General features: G+C 38.6%; 2 protein-coding genes and 1 long non-coding RNA gene across 3 annotated transcripts in view; 1 reads left to right on the top strand and 2 right to left on the bottom strand.

Moving 5' to 3' along the window:
* The window catches only part of LOC118322523, a 1,415-nt gene extending 932 nt beyond the window's left edge, over window positions 1-483 (top strand). The window contains exons 3-4 of the long non-coding RNA XR_004796459.1: window positions 126-310; window positions 407-483. This is a non-coding gene — a long non-coding RNA (uncharacterized LOC118322523). The remainder of the gene's footprint in view (window positions 1-125; window positions 311-406) is intronic.
* Window positions 1-3,039, bottom strand: part of gps1 (G protein pathway suppressor 1) — a 7,838-nt gene extending 4,799 nt beyond the window's left edge. Inside the window, exon 1 of the mRNA XM_035654930.1 lies at window positions 2,899-3,039. Coding sequence (XP_035510823.1) covers window positions 2,899-2,931 — 33 coding nt within the window. The 5' untranslated portion in view covers window positions 2,932-3,039. The remainder of the gene's footprint in view (window positions 1-2,898) is intronic.
* Window positions 1-12,728, bottom strand: part of zgc:158403 (tetratricopeptide repeat protein 39A) — a gene marked incomplete at its 5' end in the record, with an annotated part of 767,589 nt that overhangs the window by 223,261 nt on the left and 531,600 nt on the right.

The raw sequence follows: 12,728 nt of genomic DNA, 5'->3' as shown, positions 1-12,728 counted from the left end.
ACAATACAATATAACACAATACAACACAATCCAGACGTCTGGGCTCCTCTGACTGTCTCTGGTTTCTATCCGGTGTGTGCTGCAGGCTTTCTGACTGTCTGTCTCTCCTCCCGTCTGTCTCTCAGGTCCGGATCACGACAGCGGCCTGTTGCCCAGGTCCCTGTCGGTCATCTTCAACAGTATCGAAGGTCGTCTGTACGGTCGTAACGATCTGAAGCCTCAGCGCTGCAGAGACTTCAGCAGACTGACCCCAGACCAGCAGGCAGCAGAGAGCAGCAGCAAGAAGAACCTGCTGAGGCTCCTCAAAGAGGTGAGACAGGAAGGGTGAGACAGGAAGCAGAAATAAAACCACCTGTATTCAGTGTGAGGATGTGTACGAGTCAGCGTCTCTTCTTTCTCTCTGCAGAGCGACAAAAGTCTGACGGCCGGAAGATCCACTTTCCTCGACGGTCAGTGACGTTCTCTGAAGGTTCCTGAAATATGAACCACACCAGCGACAGTTAGCTAGTGTTGGCACTGTACACCGCATTCCAAATTATTATGCACATTGGATTTAAGTGTCATAAACATTTAATTTTCAGTTTTTCAATTAAACTCATGGATGGTATTGTGTCTCAGGGCTCTTTGGATCATTGAAATCAATCTCAGACATCTGTCAGATGAATTAGTTTTGCCAGGTGAGCCCAATCAAAGGAAAACTACTTAAGAAGGATGTTCCACATTATTAAGCAGGCCAGGTTTCAAGCAATATGGGAAAGAAAGGATCTCTCTGCTGCAAAAAGCGTGAAATAGTGCAATACCTTGGACAAGGGTACGAAAACATTGGATATTTCAAGAAAACTTAAGTGTGATCATCGTACTGTGAAGAGATTTGTGGCTGATTCAGAGCACAGACGGGTTCGTGCAGATAAAGGCATAATGAGGAAGGTTTCTGCCAGACAAATTCGTAGGATTAGGAGAGCAGCTGCTAAAATGCCATTGAAAAGCAGGTGCCTCTGGAGTCCCGCGAACCTCAAGGTGTAGGATCCTCCAGAGGTTTGCAAGTGTGCATAAACCTATTATTCAGCCACCCCTAAACAATGCTCACAAGCAGAAACGGTTGCAGTGGGCTCAGAAATATGTTTCTTTGATAATAAACTTTGATCAACAGGTGAAGTTAGTCATTCCATCATCCATCATCCATAGATCTTTTTTTATCCACCAACAATCTGGAAACGGTGAGCCCCCGATTATGTCACTGACTTACTAACCCCTTAGGAGCCTGAATGTAGCCCTCTGTCAGTGGACTGGTAGTAGGTCAAGGTTAAAAACCAGAAGAGGCCAAGTCTTTGGAGTCACAGCCCCATGCCGGATGAGATCGTCAGGCTAGCTCTGTTTTTTCTTTTAAATCTCTCTTAAAAACACACTTGTTAGGAATGGCTTTCTCTTAAATCTGTCACTCTTATGTTTTTATGAGTGATGTTGGTTAACAAATTCCAATCACTGTTTTTTAGTGTGTTTTAGTAATTCATGCCTCGCTATATATATTATTTATTTATTTTTATTTGCAAATTCATCTTGTTTTAATGTCTTTGTAAAGCACTGTGTAACCTGTTTTTGAAAAGTGCTGTATAAAGATATTATTAAAGCTGCAGAAGGTAACTTTTATAAAAACAACTTTTTGTCATATTTGGTGAAATTTTGACTGTATCCTGTCAGCAGAACGAGACAGATAATCTGTGAAAAAATCTGGCTCCTCCTAGAGCTCCTAATGGCATTTGCAAGAATCCATCGGGCCTGAACGAAAACAGCCATTTTTTAAAAATGATTTACTGCAGCTTCAATACTTATATTAAATAAGCGCCCATCACTTAACTGCAAGCCTTCAAGAAAGCCTTATATTGCTAATGGTAGTTGTCAATGCATTGGTGAATGGCGATGTGAGGATTAACTGTATTGGAAATACCCTGCACAGTTGATATACAGTATGTATGCGTATTTTAACGGTGGACAACAATTACTCACAACAGCCTTGCAAGGAAAAATGTCCATGCTTGATTCTTAACGGCAGTTTGGCGTCGCCACGGATACAACCAACGTTATGCTAGCTAGCACAGGAAACTTCTTGCGAATTGTATACAGTGTGTTAGTCTGTCTACCTGTCTGTCTCCCTGCTATGTCGAGCTAATGTAACAAACTGCAAATTACAGGAAGTCTGCTCGGTAATGCTAGCTCTCGTTAGCTACAAAGATAAACACAAATTGTTCTAAAGTCTCTGTATTTTTTTCGCTTTAACGAAGAATCAAACATACGATGAATATACGATACTTCAGTAAAAGGTAACTACTGCCGTCAGTTCTGTTTTGGCAGTGAACCGTCACTACTAACGTTAATGTTGTTAGCAAACAGAGGCCTTCAGTCTGTTGTTAGCAGTTACTTCCAAACTCCATTAAAACAATCCCAGTTTCTAATGGTTCACTGGCAAACATACATGCATTTGTAAAATTTTGAGGACCATTCCTTAATGGCATAATACAATGCCCCAAGCAGTATTCATTAATATGGAATTCATTAACGCTATCCCTTTACTTCACGAAGATGCACTGCAACGTTGAGGGCAGTAATGTCAACCTTTTAACGTTTTTTTAACATGCCAACAATTTGAAGACTTAACGTTAATTCTTCTAACTTTTAAACCACCAACGTATTGTTTCGTTATTGATTCGTGCTCCCAATAAAACACAAGTAGCTAATGATGCTTGCGTTGGGTTAAATTGGGATCATGAGCTGAACCATAGCTAAGTTTCTGTAGCTAACCTAGCTGGCTAGCTGCTAAGGTTACGCCGCTGGTACTGAAGATGCATCCCGTTCAAGCTTTGCTGGTTGGAAAAGACAAGCGCTGCAACGGCTACCACTTACCTGGAAGTTAAACACTTGCACAGGCAAAGGCATCTTGTTTTTGTCTGACTTCGGTGCCGTTGTTTTTAGGGAGGCAATATATCATAAAGATGTTTATGTGCGGCGTGCAGCAGCAGCCAAGCGTCTCAATGGGTTGGGGCGGGGGGGTCGGGGGTTCTTCTTCTTCTTCGCAATTGTTTACTTTGAATGAGCATACCGCCGCCTACTGTACAGGAGTAAGCAGACATGGGTTTTACATTACTACCAAGTATGAACTGAATTAAATTCAATTAAATTCAATTAAATTACAATCTTCACCCCTAAACTACCCTGGCTTAGCTGTCATCGTATCATTCAAAAATTCTATTATACCTTTCTGCGCATCCTTTACCCCTTCTCCAGTTTTCTCCAGTATTCCCTCCATGTTCCATTCTCTACCTCCTGATCCTTCGCACAAGCAGTTCCCTTTCTTCCTTATATTTATTGCATTTTTTAAGTGCGTGTTCTACATTTTCTACTGTTTTGCAATGGGAGCATTCTTCTGACCTGTTTTCCCCTCTATGAATAGATTGTTGTTAAGACCTGTGTGATCAAACCTTAATCTAGTTAAAATGACTCCCTCTCTCCTATTTTTCCTCCTAACAAACTGTGCATTTATTGATTTCTGTACTTTGTAATATCATCCCTGTCCCATACTTTTAATTATTGCTTTTCCTTCCCCTTTACCAAAAGGGATATCTATGTATATCTAATACTTTCCTTATTTGTTGTACTGTTGGCCATTTTGTTCCTTCATTCCCTTTAATACCAATATGAGCAGGTAACGGCTCCGATGAATTTCTAATACTAAGTCTTCTCTTATTAATTTAATGGATCCATTCATTCTACTTTGCCATGCGTACCTTTAGAACCATCTATGTAAATGTCCTGATTACTTAGGATGTGTTTCTTATGTATTCTTCTGCCAAACGTCTTCTTTTGTTTCCCTCCTCATTTTGTTTCATTCTTACAACTTTATTTACAACAATTCTGCATATTATAATTTCCACTAAGAATCTTGATTGTAGGCAGTGGTGACAGTAAAATAATAGATACACTGATCAATTAAGATCTAATATATATCTTTTTTCAGCACTGTATCTAATAACACACACGTTTTTTAACTATTCAAACTTTGTTATTGTTCATCTCTGGCCATTTCTTTTCTTCTTTGCCTTCAGAAGCTCTGATGTTACTTCTTGTTGGTCATGTGACTGGAGAAATGTCCCAAATTTTCTTTCAGAGAGGGGGGAATATGTCAGGGTAAGAGGACTAAGTGAAAACCGAGGGAGACAAATAAAATGTGTATTTTAAGTCTAATTTGGAAAAAGTCACACAATAATGCAAAAAAAAGTGTGAAGGATTGTAATCATTGTATTTCATGGTGAAGTGTATTTATTTATTTATTTTCAGTGTTCTATGTAATTTTTATTTCATAATATAGCTTCAAACTGCAGTTAGAACAAAGTTCAGACACGTTGATTGATAATATAAGGTATTATATAAATATTTGTATGCATATTTATGCATGTAATGTGTTTGGGATGGAAAATGCACTGATTCGGGCAGAATGGCACAAAAGGCTGTGAGGAAAGGGTAGGTAGGCAAAAGATGTTATACATGCAACGGTCCAAATCCAAAAACACACTCACAGGGAACATTTTACTGATAATACTTTTACCTTTTTGTTTTACAGTTGGTAAGTTTTTGAATGCAGGACTTCTTCCATCACTGCTGGAAAGCAACAAACTGTTTGTGACTGAGCGCTCTTACAAATGCAGAGGCTACTGAGGATTTCACGTCACATTTTCTGACATGAATGAAAGGCATATGAATGACTAGAGTGCATGAAAACGTACCACGGAGTGCAATCATTTACATATATAGCCATTCTTACAGCAGCACAGAAATGGTTTGGAAACAGTCAGACACCACATCCAGATATGTTTTTCTCTGTGGATGAGAAATTTGAGGCTGGACCAAGAAGTCCCTAACATTGGAATTTGGAAATATTGTGAGGGAACAGCAGCTCTGACCTTTATGGCCCACTGTATGTTGTCTCTGGATCAATGTGTCAGCTGAATTTTTAAAATGTTAATACAAATATTTGGCTAAAGTCAATGTGACATCAATAAAGGTCTGTGTGAGACCATTTTAATCTCTCTCTCTCTCTCTCTCTGCCCTATCCTGTGAATGCTGACCAGGCATTTCACTATCCTCTGCTGCGCGTCACAGCTCACAATCCCCATTATTAATGCTATTAATACCCAAGCCCAGCTATCAGTGGTTGTCACACAGTGATCTACAGCACTGCCAAATAACACAGTGGTGGATAAAGTATTCAGATCTTATTATTATTATTAGTATTATTATTATTATTAGTAGTAGTATTATGTACTGTTTATCCTGCATGCAAAATGTTACCAAAGTAAAAGTACATATAAGCATAGTCCAACCCACGTTTTAATTAATTAGAATAATTACAATATCAAAATTGTATTACATAAAAAATATCCATTATGCAAAATGGCTATTTCCAGGGTTTTACTCGTTACACAGAAATAGGTCATTCAGTGTTGTATCATCATATTATAAATGATTTAAAAAGTTTTATATGGCCTATATATGTCGTTATAGAGCATATATGGTATATTGGGCGGCTGTGGCGCAGAGGAAGAGGTCGTCCACTAATCGGAAGGTTGTTGGTTCGATCCCCGGCTCCTCCCGACACATGTCGAAGTATCCTTGAGCAAGATACTGAACCCCGAATTTAAGTGAATTAGTTCGTTTCTGTTTGATGGGCTTTCACGTCTTTAAAAGTCGTTCTTGGAAGGCGCTATACAAGTCTCCATATCTCTCTCCCATAGAGGAAGGAGCGAGCAAGGGATGCGAGGAGACACGTTAGCATGATAAAACGGAGCCTACTACAGCCTAGTGGGGTGGAAGATGTAAGGATAATGGAGGGGTAGTCTATCTGACCGCCCCCCACCCACGGAAACGCCCCCTAAAAGATCTTTTAAATGATTATTGAAGATGTAAAACAGAACTACTGAAATCACCAAACCAATAACAGGTAGTAAACGGTGTTACCTCACTACCCTCTCTCTCTTAACGTCCCTGCGCTCGAGCGTCGCCTGCGAGCTGCTGCGAGTGCGCGCGTTGAAGTTGCCCTACGTGATGTGATGCAGCAGTGCCGCGCGGCGTCAGAGAGAGAGAGTGGGTGGATTAAATGTGCGGAGCTAAACGCGTTTTAGCCACTCTCCCCGTGCTGCTGTGGGGTGTTAAACCGCGCTGGCTGTAAAACACAAACAATAATCCAACCTTGTTGGAAAAAAATATTGGGCTCCTCGCGCGCGCACAGATGTGTCAGAGACTGCGGTAAAAACCGACCGCTCAGTCGCGAGCGCCTCCTGTGACGGAAACTTTAATTCATGTGAATGAGTTCATGGATTTGCGCGTGCCGGTGTGACGGAGGATGTAACTGACACGGGGATTAATCGAGAGTTTGTCTAAGCCACATTCATCCATCCATCCATCCATCCGTCCGTCTGGAGAGAAGTTCCTCGGCAGAAGGAGTGGACGAACAGCGCAGTCACGCTCAGCTCTCCTCCGTTTAGCCGCCTCCGTTCCGGTAAACTGTGAAGGTAGCGGTCCGGTCTTTCTGGAAACGCGGACAAACCTAGCACTCGTTGCTCGCCGGTCGACCGGTACAGAAACCCGGCGTTTTCTCTTTCACATGGGCGAAGACGAGGAGCAGTTCTGCGCCCAGACTCGCCGCGGAGGAAGCGAAGAGAGCGGAGACAGTGGAGCGTCTCTGGACCCGGACCGAGAGAGGAGGTATGCGGAGATGTTCAAGCAGCTGGACCTGAATAAAGATGGCAGGGTTGACATCAACGAACTGAGAACCGGACTGGCAGCTCGTGGTTTACACCGGGGAGAGGCAGAGGAGGTGAGGCGGGAGGTGCACACGCTATTAGCTTAATAAATAATAAAGCAGCTGCTTTATTGTCATGCAGGGATGGAGTGGTACATTGGTTTTGAATGAACTCAAACTCTTCATAAAAAAGAGTTAGATAGACCTACTTCATATAAGACTTTAATTTTCAGCCCGAACCCGATTGGACCTGACACAACCCGTGAGGTTTGGGCCCACAACAGCTGCCATAGGTCGGGATTGGGTCGGGCTCGGACAGAATTGTTATTCTTTTGCTATATATACATATGTATTATTAATAATGCATGCAACTGTAATTAAATGAGTGAATTTGTTAATAATTTAATAATTTATACGGGTCGGACCTGAATATCTGGACCGATCAAAGCTCTGCTTCAAATCCATTTTGTTGTTAAAAGCCATCTGTCCTTTTGAATGCAGTAGGCTACTTTTACTTCAAATTGAGTATTTTTATAATGTGGTATTGCTAAAAAGTAAAGTAAAAGAGTTCAATATTTCTTTAAAACTTCAGCCATACTGCAACTTACAGAAGAACCAGAAAAAGACAAATTAAATAGATATAACAACCTGAAAATAGCCATTCTGCCTTAAATAGTTTTACTATTGATAATTAAAACGTGTTTCTAATCATACTTAAGTGTAGTTTTACTTTGTTAACATTTTACTTACTATCTTTTTACTATGGAGTTTTATTTACTTTGTAGAGACAAAAATAGCACAAACAATATTAATAATAGGCTAATTAAATAACCTCATTTCCATCCAACTTATCCTCTTAATGTAATAATAATGTATGATGGGTGATTAAGAGGAAGGCACCTGTGTATGTTTTTTCTTCCATATGTTCATTACTAACAAAGGTTCCTATTTTGGTCAGTGAAGCATCAGTACATTAAAATATATGGATACCTGGCATTTGGTTGGATTTGGATTTTGGCTGTGTTGCACTATGCCTCAAGATAAATTTAGAAGTGCTGTGGCTAACTGTTAAAAGCTTGATGTTGCAGCCTGAGCCTCAGGTCTAAACATTTGCAACAGTGTGTTTGAAGTTTCTTGGATAAAAAAAAAAAGCAGGTTGAAAAATCTGAATCAGAAATACTTTATTGATCCCCGGGAGGAAATTGGTTGAGTTACAGTTGCTCAAATAGCTAAACAAGACATTATAAGAAATATAATTATAACAAAATTAAACAATATATAACAATATATGCAGAAAATATAAAATAAGAGTGTGTAAAAATATGTACATTAAACTACAGTACATAACGATATATAGAAAATATGTACAGTACAGTATATAAGAGAAGTGTGAATGGTGAGTACTATAGTGCTGATAACTGGATCCTGAATAGATGTGCTAAAGAACAGTATGCAGTATAAGTGCAGTATTTTTAAAATGAAGTAAGGTACAAATCATGAACATTTCTTAAAAGTGGACCAATCCACTTTGTTGTCAGATGCCTATAGCAACAATGTTCTCACAAGTTTAACCCCCTAAGTGCCAGTGCATACAGCTCCACCTTCCATTTCAAACAGTTTAGTTCAAATGCAGCTGGTGTTTTGACTCCTATCATTTGTGGAATCCATCTTTTTGCAGTGTTCACAACTAGGGATGTAGCATATGGATTTTTCTTCAGCCAATACCACAACTGATAAATACCGGCTTCTCATGGCTGATACCGCTAAGATCATTTTTTGTTTTTTTTTGTGTTTTAAAAAAGTTCATAACCTGTAGTTTTTAAACACTTGATGGCAAGAAAGGCTGAGATATAAAAAGCAAACATGGATGATTTGATATTTCATAGCTCTAAGCTAACTAAATCTAACTGACATCACTGTTGTTAACAACAACAACAAACAACAGTTATTTTCATGCTTCGACTCTTTTCTAGTTAAGTTAATCAAAAAAACATCCCAAACATGCTTTGGCTAGATCACAAAAAAAAGAATGAATTTAAAAAGTTTGACAATCTTTAGTTCATGTTGGAATCATGAAGAGACAGACGATCATTGTCTTTATAATGTGAGCTATTATAACATCAGCTTAGCCATTAATTAGAACATTTAGAGGTAATTTAGTTTTCATTTATTTTAGGATTTCCATTCAAAGCTTTCTAAACTCCCATAATGATCCCTTAAAAGGTCCAGTGTGTAACACTTAGGAGGATCTATTGTCAGAAATGAAATATAATATTCATTTTGTTACTAATGTTTTCATTAGTGTATAATCACCTGAATATAGGAATCATGTTTTCATTACCATAGATTAAGCCATTCAGGCTCTAGGGCCCTACGATTTCACAAACCTTAGTTTCTCTAACACACTGCACACTGGGAGGGATATTTTTTACATGTTAGCTTTGTGATTGAAATAAAAATAATGCAACCTTTCTGCAAATATAGCATATATTGCTTTTAATCTAGCAGTAACTCTTGAATTCAGTCCACCAACTTTATGTATGAAAGCACTGAATGAATAGATATTCAGCTGCTTCTGTATCATTAATACAAACATACTTGTATTATTATCAAATCCAAATCTTTTTGTCAGCAGCTTCTGGATGGACAGAAATGAAAGAAAATGGTCAGTTGGAAATGTGGGAAAATAGTTCCATTACAGTCTTTTAACTTTGTTAAAGTTACATTTTTTTTTCAAGTTCTCAGATTTGGTCAGCAGTCTGTCTGCAGAATGGCAGCGCAGTATGGAATACCATTAATGCCAGTTAGGCAAAAAAAAGTATGATAAAAATCAGAACAATAAAAACGCATGATAAATTAAAATTATGAGATTGAAGTGGAAATATGAATTCATATTTAAAAATGTTGTTGACCAAATGATTGAGTCAGTATCTCATAATTTAGACATCTTATACCATAATTTTTGCCGCTTAAAAGTCACAACTTGGATTTAGTAAGTAAAACATTTGACCTAAAAAAGTCATAGTTAGTAAAACTTTTGACTAGCATCTTCTACTTCTAAAGCTTTTTTTCCCAATACAGTCTCAGAAGTTTGACCTCATAATAAATATAATCTACAAAATAAACATCTCATGATTTTGATGTACCAATATATTTCCTGAAGTTTTTTCTTTGCGTTACAAAATCGATCGAAAACGTTGTAGTCGGCGTGGGAAATGTCAGTGCTCACAATGTTATGGCTGACCAGCGGACCAGGAATCTATACTAGCGAGATAGCTTTTTCAAGTGAAACCCTGCAAAGATATTCATGATTATCCCGATTATCACAATATGGGAAATTCACCTTAATAAATTTATCGAGTGTTCTTTATCGCAATATCGTAAATCGTCCAGTCCCTACATTATAGTATGCATGTCAGGCCGGTAGGTGGCGGTATAATTTTGCAACTCAGTACCACAAAAGAACCACATGCCTGCATACAAATGCTTTAGTCTACAGCGTGGTGAGTATAAACAGGAGGAGAAGATGGATAATGCACATTCAAAAACAGATCATTTTGTCTGGACAATGACGTGGGATGGAAATTTCAATAAAACACTAATTGGGAATCATGCCAGTCAAAATACACAGATATTTTCGAGGCACTTATTTGCAGTTCACATGGCGACGATAAGGGTAGTGTTTCCAAAAAATTGCACTGTGGTACCTGTTTAACAAGTTTGGGTTTTCAACACCCCAAAAACGACATTGATGTGTGAATGAAAACATACAAAAGTTTACACAGTTTGATACAAAAAATGCTGTCGTGTACACAGGACCTAAATTATGGAAAGTCAAGAACATTTTGAGATGTATCTCAGTAGGTCTTTCGAGCTGAGAAAGATTTAAATATGCTTTGAGTTGGAGGTTTGAAGATAGTTGATTGTAGAGTGTTATTCTCAAGGTCCTAAAGCGTGTGTATTTGACAACCGGGGAATGAGACTCAACAATCAACTAACCTTCTTGGTTCTGATTGGTTGTTTTTGTTTAGGCCCCGTGGATTCTTGCAAATACAGTACAATGAGTCAGAGGAACCTATTATTATCTGTCTCATGTACAGTCAGGATCAAGTTTAAGCAAATATGACAACGTTTTTTTTATAAAAGTTACCTACTGCAACTTTAACAAAGAAAATGCACCCTTGATATTAGTACGCAGTATTTTATTTCATCAGTATGTAGAAGGTAGCTATGGTATAAACTATTTTTCGGCCTAAAAACGTACTACAATGAGTTTTTAATTGGTTATGGAACTATGGTCTATACGACCCACATAAACAAACAAGACCATCAGAGAGAAGATTGGCTATTTCTATATAGTTATTCTGAAGGCCTGCCATCGGGTTGGAATTCCCCTGGACATCAATGAAACAAGGCAGTGGAAACACCACTACCTTTGTCTGCAGGAACTTTCATTTTGTGTTGATTCTGGCGGCAGAATCAACACAAAATGAAAGTTCCTTGCAGGGGCTTTAAATAGTAAGTAATAGAACCATAAAACAGTGCAGTCAAGTCCCTTGGGTGAGACTGTCATTAATCAACCTCCTGCAGGTCGATCACTAATTTGTGTGTCCTGGTTATAACACCATGTGAAGACAGTGTGTCCCAGTTTGCAGAGGAATCTAACCCTTTGTGGATGAATATTTTAACAGTCTGTCTGTAAAACAAACCTGCTACACTGCTGCTGACCTTGGCCTCACATCACTTTACTGTCATCTATTTCAGTGCTTATGAAGATGGATGCATGAGTCTATTTATCATAAACTCTTACATTAACCAGGCTATCCGCACCATCAAGTGTGTACATAACCAAGATCCTTTTCTACAGTAGAAACTTCTAACTTACCATAACCCAAACTTGTCTGATAGTAAGAAGAACTATGTCATCTAGTGGTTGCGGAATAGACAACAATGATATTAGATATTACTGATTTTCTTTCCTTTATGTGGAAGTTTTTATGTCATCCCTATTCTAAATTGAACCTATAAGACTCTGATTGGTTGTTTGTCCAACTGAGGAAACTGCCCCCAGTCATCGAACTGCTTAAAGTGACATATTTGACTTAAGTAAAATATAGAAATAAAAATCCTTCACTTTTACTCCTACTCACAAACTGAACAATAAATAATTAAGAACTTTCCTGAGGGCAATAGAGCTTTAATAATTATCACGGATAACACCCATGTTAACTTTACTATTTCATGTCAATATGGCTGCTGTGAAAAAGGTCTTGATAAATACAGGACTTGATCTATGTTGGCAGCAATTCCAATGTCTAACATAGATCAAGTCCTGTACCTTACCAGTCCTACCAACTAAACAACCAAATGTTGTCATTGGCCAAAATGACCCATACACTGTAAGCATTTGTACTGGTGTCGATGAATGCTATAAAAGATTAATTATACATCCCCTGAAAAAATGAGGGCCAGCAAGACTTAATTCACTTCACTCCTTGTTCCCAAAGTCTAAAAATCTATACGGTTCTAACAAGCTTAGAAGTACAAAAACATACACACTGGCATAAAGCACTCCTTTGACTCTTGAAGGCTCTTAGGTTTAAGGTGCTCATGAGGTTGACAAAGTGTTCCCAGCTAACTAGTCAAAGTACCTGAAATAACTGTGTACTATGAATTACTGAGCTGTCACATCAGGGGTTAAACGTTTATGGAAAATTGTACAAACAATTCTGAATCTGCACCAGAACCTAACCCATTATTCTTTGTACTGCCCCCCCCCCTCACTGAAGTCTGTTGACATGTTTGTAGGTATCCTAGTAACAAATAAACAAACAATTGGCACTGAAAACACAACCTCCTCAAATACAGCAGAAGCATGTTTCATCAGTTGCTGGCAGTCTCCAGCCAACCAACTGCTTGGTCAAGGCAGATGACCACC

This window comes from Morone saxatilis, unplaced genomic scaffold, assembly GCF_004916995.1.
Source record: "Morone saxatilis isolate NCDOM2014 unplaced genomic scaffold, NCSU_SB_2.0 Contig14, whole genome shotgun sequence".
NCBI classification, from domain to species: domain Eukaryota; kingdom Metazoa; phylum Chordata; class Actinopteri; family Moronidae; genus Morone; species Morone saxatilis.
The sequence above is the reverse complement of the archived record's forward strand: the minus strand, read 5'-3'. Positions and strand labels throughout refer to the sequence as shown.